The sequence below is a fragment of the Cicer arietinum genome, chromosome 4 (assembly GCF_000331145.2).
Source record: "Cicer arietinum cultivar CDC Frontier isolate Library 1 chromosome 4, Cicar.CDCFrontier_v2.0, whole genome shotgun sequence".
Lineage (NCBI taxonomy): Eukaryota > Viridiplantae > Streptophyta > Magnoliopsida > Fabales > Fabaceae > Cicer > Cicer arietinum.
This window is the reverse complement of record NC_021163.2, coordinates 63261436-63269469: the sequence shown is the minus strand read 5'-3', so window position 1 is coordinate 63269469 and position 8034 is coordinate 63261436. Positions and strand designations below refer to the sequence as shown.

The 8034-nt window shown below is 29.5% G+C and overlaps 2 protein-coding genes across 4 annotated transcripts in view; one reads left to right on the top strand and one right to left on the bottom strand.

The window, feature by feature from the left end:
- Positions 1–463: 463 nt before the first annotated feature.
- Positions 464–5378, top strand: LOC101515115 (serine carboxypeptidase 1-like). Of its 3 annotated transcripts, none has more exons than XM_004499030.4 (8): positions 464–970; positions 2972–3079; positions 3501–3778; positions 4081–4341; positions 4432–4532; positions 4623–4709; positions 4814–4919; positions 5123–5378. In XM_004499030.4, the coding sequence occupies exons 1-8, from the start codon at positions 592–594 to the stop codon at positions 5291–5293; spliced, it is 1491 nt and encodes a 496-aa protein (XP_004499087.1). In that variant the 5' UTR covers positions 464–591; the 3' UTR covers positions 5294–5378. The 3 variants fall into 3 exon arrangements, with proteins under 3 accessions (XP_004499087.1, XP_004499086.1, XP_004499088.1); XM_004499031.4 differs by having other exon boundaries at positions 467–970; positions 5144–5378; XM_004499029.4 differs by having other exon boundaries at positions 4432–4709; positions 5144–5378.
- Positions 5379–6631: 1253 nt separating this feature from the next.
- Positions 6632–8034, bottom strand: part of LOC101514793 (polyadenylate-binding protein RBP47C'-like) — a 4547-nt gene continuing 3144 nt past the window's right edge. The window contains exons 3-6 of the mRNA XM_004499027.4: positions 7834–7889; positions 7609–7739; positions 7415–7511; positions 6632–7078 (exon numbers count right to left, since the gene is read on the bottom strand). Coding sequence (XP_004499084.1) covers positions 6917–7078; positions 7415–7511; positions 7609–7739; positions 7834–7889 — 446 coding nt within the window. The 3' untranslated portion in view covers positions 6632–6916. The remainder of the gene's footprint in view (positions 7079–7414; positions 7512–7608; positions 7740–7833; positions 7890–8034) is intronic.

Sequence of the window (8034 nt, the reverse complement as noted above, 5' to 3'; positions counted from 1 at the left end):
TTACTCATCGGATATTTAATTTCATATATAAAGTCTAGTCTAGGTATATGATATGTCCACCATTATCAAATCAACATATGCATGTGATTTATTTTTTTTATAAAGAATAAAGAATGTGACAATAAAGAACCCCAAAAAAGGTGTGAACATTAAAATAGATAGCAGTAATACTCAAACAGAAAAGAAAAAAAAAATTGAGTACACCTAATATTTTGATATTAAAACACACATCGCTAAATTGTACTGGTGACTTTTTCAATACTACCTTTATTGCATTTAACATCCTGATTACATTAATGCTTACATATAAAGAATATTCTATGCAATTATTTTTTGCAACATTTCTTATTGAAATGCATAGATATATTACTAGCTTACAATTAATAAGTTATAATATAGTAATAGTATATCCAAATTTCTTTTGATTAGGAAGTTAATACATCCTAATTAGAAAATCGTGTTAAGTTGTCTTTTCCAGTATACATTTACAATTAATAAGTGCATGGATATGCATTAGTACTTTCAAAATTTAGCAAAAATTCGCCCTATAAATAGTAACATTTTAGATCAACAAAAAAAAAAACATTTGAGATGAGTTCAATGTTGTTATCAACAGTACAATTGTGGTCTCTAATTTTGTTAGTGTGGCACTTTGCAATATCATGCAAAGGCAACCAACAGGGTGAATACCTTTCAAAGTTTATTGAATCAAGAAAGTACCAACAATATGGAGAAGCTTATTCAAGTGATGTTGTTGTTGTATCACATGTTGATGTTGTTGAACAACAATCAAAGTTGATGGAAGATGATAAGGTGATGTCTTTGCCTGGACAACCAAAAGGGGTGAATTTTGATCAATATGCTGGCTATGTAACTGTTGATGCCAAATCAGGGAGAGAACTTTTCTACTACTTTGTGGAATCACCATTAAATTCTTCTTCAAAACCTCTTGTTCTATGGCTAAATGGAGGTAATCAATATATACTCTTTTTTTTGTATTATCAAATAAACAAAAAATATATATATATTCAAGATATAATTGAAGAGTAACTCTAGTATGCATGTACATATCTATCATATGTATTATCTATTTACTCATTCTCAAATAAAATATATAAAAAAAAAATTATATTTAAAAATTCAATGTATTTACTTTTAAACTAAATATATTAACTTTTTTGAATATCAATTTTTCATATATTTTATTTTGCAAAAAGTATATATTATTTTTTTTTATTTGAAAATAATATATATATATATATATATAGCACTAAAAGATATCATGATTATAAATAATTTGATTATTGAATTTTGAATAAATCTTTCATTCTTATATCACAAATAAGTATTTGCTAAAAAAAGGATTACAAATAAGTACCCGACTTTATATTTCATTAATTCCATGGTCAATTTTCTTCTAATTTAATAATTGATAATCAATTTTCATAATATATTAATCAATTGATAGGACTATATACTATATGATAAGATCAATTGATTCCCAATCAATCGCCACACTCCAACAATATTGGTTAGCATACTTTAGTGGAATTCCAACACGAAAGCAAAGCCACCAAAATGATCATAATTGTTGAGCTAGCTATAAATTATATTTGGTAATTTCATCTTCGTAAAACTCTTATTGGTGTTTTTGGCTCAGTTCCTATTTACTCTTACATCACCACCAACAACAAGAATTGGAATATTGCTAAAAAACAATTGGAAAACATTCTTGTCACACTTGTAATTAAGTCCAAAAGAGATGACCCACAAATAAATAATTATGATATTAAGTTTTTTCTTATTCTTGAAAATTATTGTAAGTTTATATGAAATTTATCCTATCTTTTGTATTATTAATCATTGATTTAATTTCCAATTTTCCTTCCTTTAACATTAATGATAAAAACAATATAAAAAATTTGATCACAAGATATATTAGAATCTCTCTGTACCTCTGTTCTTGCATGAATGAGTTTTAGAGCCAATTTCAATTGTCGCTTTGAGAAAAATTGACATGTATATCATTAAGTTATTTTTATAAACTCTCCAAAATAGTTTACAAAATATTTATATAAAAATAATTTAACTTTATTTTATATTTTAAGCTAAATTACATCCGTGGTTCCTTGACTTAATTTCAGGTAACGTTTTAGTTCTTTATCTTCTTTTTTTTTCGAGTTGGTCATTTATTGTAATTTTAAGTGACAATTTGATATTTTATGTTTTAAAATTTAAATAGTGTTATCCTTTTTATACAAAAATTCAAAAAAATATCAAAATTTTCAACCAAAACCCATAAAATTAATAATAATCTTCAATATAATGCAAATTTTATCAAATGCATAACTCAAATATTCAAATACACTCGTATTTTCATCTCCAACAACATCAAATAAAGAATGAAAATATGAGTTTATTTCAAGATTTAAATTATGAATTTGATTAAATCTGTATTTTATTGAAGATGATAATGAATTTTATGGATTTTGTTTGAAAATTTTGATGATTTTTTGAATTTTTGTAAAAAAAAGGACAATATTATTGACATTTTAAAACATAAAATATCAAATTGTCACTTAAAATTAAAATAAAGGACCAACTAAAGAAAAATAAAATATAAAGGACTAAACTATTACCTGAAATTAAGTTAAATGACCGTAATTTAGCCTATATTTTATTATATAAAAATAATTTATATATAAACACTTTTACGATAAATTCACTTTTTAAACCTTAGCACGTGCATTCTCATCTTTAAAATAACTCGACTTTCATTAGTATATTTTTTTCCCTTTTGGGTTATATTAATCTTGAACTTTTATATAGTACTTATTGTAAATTGAAAATATGTAGTTTGAGATTTTTTTTGAAAAATATCATTGCTACAATAATATTATGATATAAATGTGCAAAGAATCGACTAACTTAAAGGAAGGTCAGTAATTAAATTGAGGATATATACATACAGGACCTGGATGCTCTTCATTTGGGTATGGAGCCATGCAAGAATTAGGACCTTTTAGAGTCAACAGTGATGGAACCACACTTTCCCTTAATCAAGATGCATGGAACATAGGTAAGCATGCATTAGCTTAATAAATGATATGGAAATCTCATGTCACTCAAATTTTGTTTGCCATTTCACACACTTTCTAGTTTTTACAATTTACAAAACTGCATTTTTTCCACACAAAAAAGAAGTATATTTTTAGTCTCTATGTAGAAACTAATATATATAATTTTGTAATGTGTAGAAATTAAAAAGTGAAACATACATGTTTAATTTCTTTAATTTTATGTTCGGTGATTTTATCAATTTTACCATAAAATCAAAACATGTACACACAAAAAAAAAACAATATTTAAAAAAAAAAAGAAGGTAATGTACAAAAGGGCTAAAAATATTTTAATGTTTGAATTAATCAGTCAAACATTGATCCATGTTAGCATAAATATGATGATTAAAAATTGATGAGTTATTGTTCTATAATTTGCAGTGGCAAATGTTATCTTCCTAGAGTCTCCAGCAGGAGTTGGATTTTCTTATTCAAACAATTCTTCAGATTACTCTCACATTGGTGACAATAGCACAGCCTTAGATTCATACACTTTTCTTCTAAATTGGTTTGAGAGATTTCCACAATACAAGACTAGAGAGTTCTTCATAGCTGGTGAAAGTTATGGTGGCCATTATGTCCCTCAGCTAGCTCACCTTATCCTCTCAAATAATAAGCAAATGAAAAATCACACAGTCATCAATTTGAAAGGGATTGCGGTAAGAATTCCAATGTTAGATATAAATTTATATCTGATATTACGATAAATTTATTAGAATCAGTATGAATATTGCGATTTAACTTTTAACTTTACAAAATCATATTGACTTATTGTAATACCAAATATGCTAGTTACAAAAAGTAGTTTGTGATTTGCTGAAAAATTTATACATTAAACTAGCTTCTAAAGTAAACACTTCAATTATAGATAAATTAATTTCAAAGTTCAAACTCAACTTTAATAAAATTAATTTTACATAAATCACAATTATAGATACACATTGAATTGTTGTTGGTGCAGATTGGGAATGGTTGGATAGATGACAATTTGTGTACAAAGGGAATGTATGACTATTTCTGGATGCATGCTTTAAACTCTGTCGAAACTCATGAAGGAATTGAAAAAAATTGTGACTTTGGGAACTTCAACTTTACAAGTGAATGCGTCAAATATCAAAATATAGCTGATGATGAGCTTGGAAATATTGACATTTACAACATATATGCCCCACTTTGTAATTCATCTGCAACTAAAACTGCTGCTAGCCCTACCACTTACTCTGTAAGTTGCATATACCTTGCTTTTCTGCATTTATGTTATTATAAATTGATCACAAAAATGTAACAGAAGATTATACTATCAACACTACAGGGATTCGACCCTTGTTCTGAAGATTATACTGTTGCCTACTTAAATCACCCAGAAGTTCAACAGGCTCTTCATGCTAAACCCACAAAATGGTCTTCTTGCAGGTACACTATTATGTTTTCTTTCCTAAAATTTCAAAATTCATTAATAGTAAATGTTGTTGTGCTACTAACATTTCCTCTAATGCTTTTCAGTGAGGTGGGTTGGACAGATAGCCCAGCAAGTATTCTACCAACTATAAATCACTTAATATCAAATGCTATAAGCATTTTGATATACAGGTGATAATCACTTATAAATTCCTCTGTCAAATCAAAAACAGATTATATCTAAACTTTATGTGTAATATTACTTGTTTTCTTATTATTCAATGATAATAATGCAGCGGCGATGTAGATGCACGTGTTCCCATAACTTCAACATTGTATTCAATTAATGCCTTAAAACTAGCACCAGATACTGCATGGCGTCCATGGTATACTGGCAAAGAGGTAAAGAAGCATTTCTATTACAATACTCCTTTTGAAATGAAATATAAACAAAAATTGTATTTAAAAAGTTGATGTATCTGGTTAAAAATAGTACCAAACACACCAACTTTTCATATATTATTTTTGTTTATATTTTATTTCAGAAGAGTATAAAGATACACTCATAACTTAAAGAGATAATGACGATCTTACTATATTATTAGTACTATGCATACAATATGCAGGTTGGAGGATATGTGATTGGTTACAAAGGGCTAACACTTGTCACTGTAAGAGGAGCTGGGCACATGGTACCAAGTCATCAACCACAGAGTGCACTAACCATGATCTCATCTTTCCTTTTAGGAGAACTTCCTCCTGTATTAAACTCTTAATGAATTTGGTGTATTAGTAATAACTAAGAAAATTCAATGAGTTTCATACAAAAATTCATTTATGAAGAAATGTGTGTTCAGTTTCTATCTTTGGGGACGGAATCAAATAAAACATAAATAACTTCATGGAAAGGAAACTGAATCCTTGTTTAAATTAACAATAAATTTGATTATTGAAACTTCATAATGTAGTTTTTGCCAAAATTACATTAGAATACCATGAATCCTCCGAACTCATCACAAATTCAAACATACACGAAGTTGAAACTATTTTGAAAGTTCTAAATGTTCACTTTGCAACCAACTATTTTAGAAAAGTTAAATTAGACAAGAACTCACCAAATCAGATGAGATCTCAAACTTAATTAGGATGAACTTTTTTTACGGTAAATATAGATTTTACTCATAATAACATAAAACATTACATAATAAATTGACACCAAGTAAAGAGGTTAACTTTAACCAAAATCTACCACCTATTTTTCAACTAAGCAAAGTTTCTCACAATAATCTCATGAATGTCAAAATAGACCATATGATCGAAAATCAAATGATCTCATGAATGTCAAAATAGACCATGTGATCGGAAATCATATGATCAGTGAAAATTGAGTCGAAAATGCGGGTAGCCACTACACAGAATATTATTCCAAAATGCTCAACTCTTTTAAGGATTTTTATCAAACAACATGACTGCATATTTAAATCACAACAAAATAAATTCAAAATAAGGACAACTAATATATCTGATACCAAACAACATTAATAAAAAGAAAGAAAATAGAACCACCACGGTGACTTAGGAGGAGGCGAGTTGATGTCGGCTTTGACGTAGGAAGAGCATTCGTGGAGGTGGGAGGGTGTTGACTTTGATTTTATGAGTGGAGCCTCTTTATGTTTGAAGATTGAGGAGGAACCGTTGAAACTTTGAAACTCATTTGCAAAATTCTCTAGTAGAGCCAAATGTCTTTTCATATTTTCAAAGATTTGATGGAATTGAGATATGAGAATGTGGTGTGAAGAAAAAAGGATAAAGTTTTTAGTTAAAGGTAGAGACTTTTTGTGAAAGGTAGAAAGACAAACAACGAAGGAAACTTCCAAAGGAAAAGAGGTTGTGTGCCTAAAAGAAGAGGGGGAGACCGCCAAAGTGGAAAGAGGCCACCACTAAACCCTAAAATTGGGGTATAATTTCTTGAGAGAAGAGAGAGCATCTCCCTCTAAACATTTTTCTCTATTTCTCCTGGAAGAAACCTGAATAGGATGAAGTTGAATTCTACAATCGCTTATGAATAGCATATAAGCACATGAAATCATTAAAAAGCTAACAAATGCAAACAATTCAAGCAAGCACACTCACACGCTCATTCTTAAGAAAATTATTCCGATAATTAAGTTCCAAAATCCTCAAAAAATCATTACTCCTACAAGTCTAAAATAACGATTAATTGAATCCCTACAGTTCTACCTCGGGTTGTCAAAATTCAACTCCACTCCACAATTAGGAGGGATTCTTAAGAACTCAATAGATAAAACAAGTTATACATATGTGATCAGATAATTTGCTGGTTGAAGATTGATCCTGATGTAACTTATTGTGAGTGCTACTCCTGCCATGCGTTTCAATCAGCTTACTTGTTGTTGGTGGCCACCATAAAAGGGGTAACCCCCATAAGCTAAAGGATACATGTTTGGGTCATGATGAGGAGAAGGCATTGCATATCCATAACCATCATAAATAGGGGATGGGAAATATGGACCAGCCCAGCTCCCGAAGTCAAATCTAAACTGCAATCATCATCATTGAGATAAAATCAGCACATATTCAATTTCATGACAGACAGAGTGCAAACAATCTAGTACTTTACCATTTCAAAAGAATATTATGAGGAGATAAGATGAAAAAAAACTAAGATTTTATTAAAAGAAAATCCACTAAAGGTTTTTATAAGATTTCTTCATGATGAGAGCAAACATAGACTTAGTTTATCTGAGCAGCTGGGGGCCAACTAGAAACTGCTTATAACACTTGTTTCAATATTATTAACAGACCTGATATGATGACAATGAGAACATGGGACTCTGTATGTGTGTGTTTAAGAGAGAGAGAGACAGAGAGAGTGCCTGTTTATTTGCTGGATTGCGGCCCCAAGAGAGACGAACTGTTTGCTTGCCAATCATTGTCCCATTCAGCTTCTGCAACGCCTCTTCAGCATTATTTCTGAAAAGGTAGTTGAGATATTATTGTGATGATTACATTAATGAAGAGATTAAAAGGCATATCTATGAAGAGATTTGAGATAGTCCAGAATTTTTACCTGTTGGCAAATTGGACAAAACCACAGCCCTTTCCAACTGGTATCTTAACAGAGGCTATCTCACCATACTGGGAGAATGCCTGCCTAAGATCTTCATCAGTAACATTAGGGTCGAGTCCTCCAACAAATATCTATAATGAATCATTAATTAGCTATTGGGAATTAGTAATAAATGATAAGTTGCTAAAATGCAAAACCAAATAATAAAAGAGCAGAGAAACTCACAGTTGTATTAGTATTATCAGCTTCAGATTGGCTTGATGTGCCATTTGACTGACCTCCTAAATAAGGAAATAGACAGAAAAATTTATCGTGTATATTATATGATTCATAATAAGATTCAATTCATGATTTGAGATGGAAATAGATGTTCTGATTCACAATTTGAATCTTAATTTGATAACCTTTGACGAAATCAACACACAG

Excerpts from the sequence above, each read along its gene's own strand:
- LOC101515115 (XM_004499029.4), top strand. The coding sequence starts at position 592 with ATGAGTTCAATGTTGTTATCAACAGTACAATTGTGGTCTCTAATTTTG. Across the intron at positions 3,779-4,080 it reads TCAATTTGAAAGGGATTGCG|ATTGGGAATGGTTGGATAGA; the intron begins GTAAGAATTCCA and ends TTGTTGGTGCAG. Across the intron at positions 4,342-4,431 it reads CTAGCCCTACCACTTACTCT|GGATTCGACCCTTGTTCTGA; the intron begins GTAAGTTGCATA and ends TCAACACTACAG.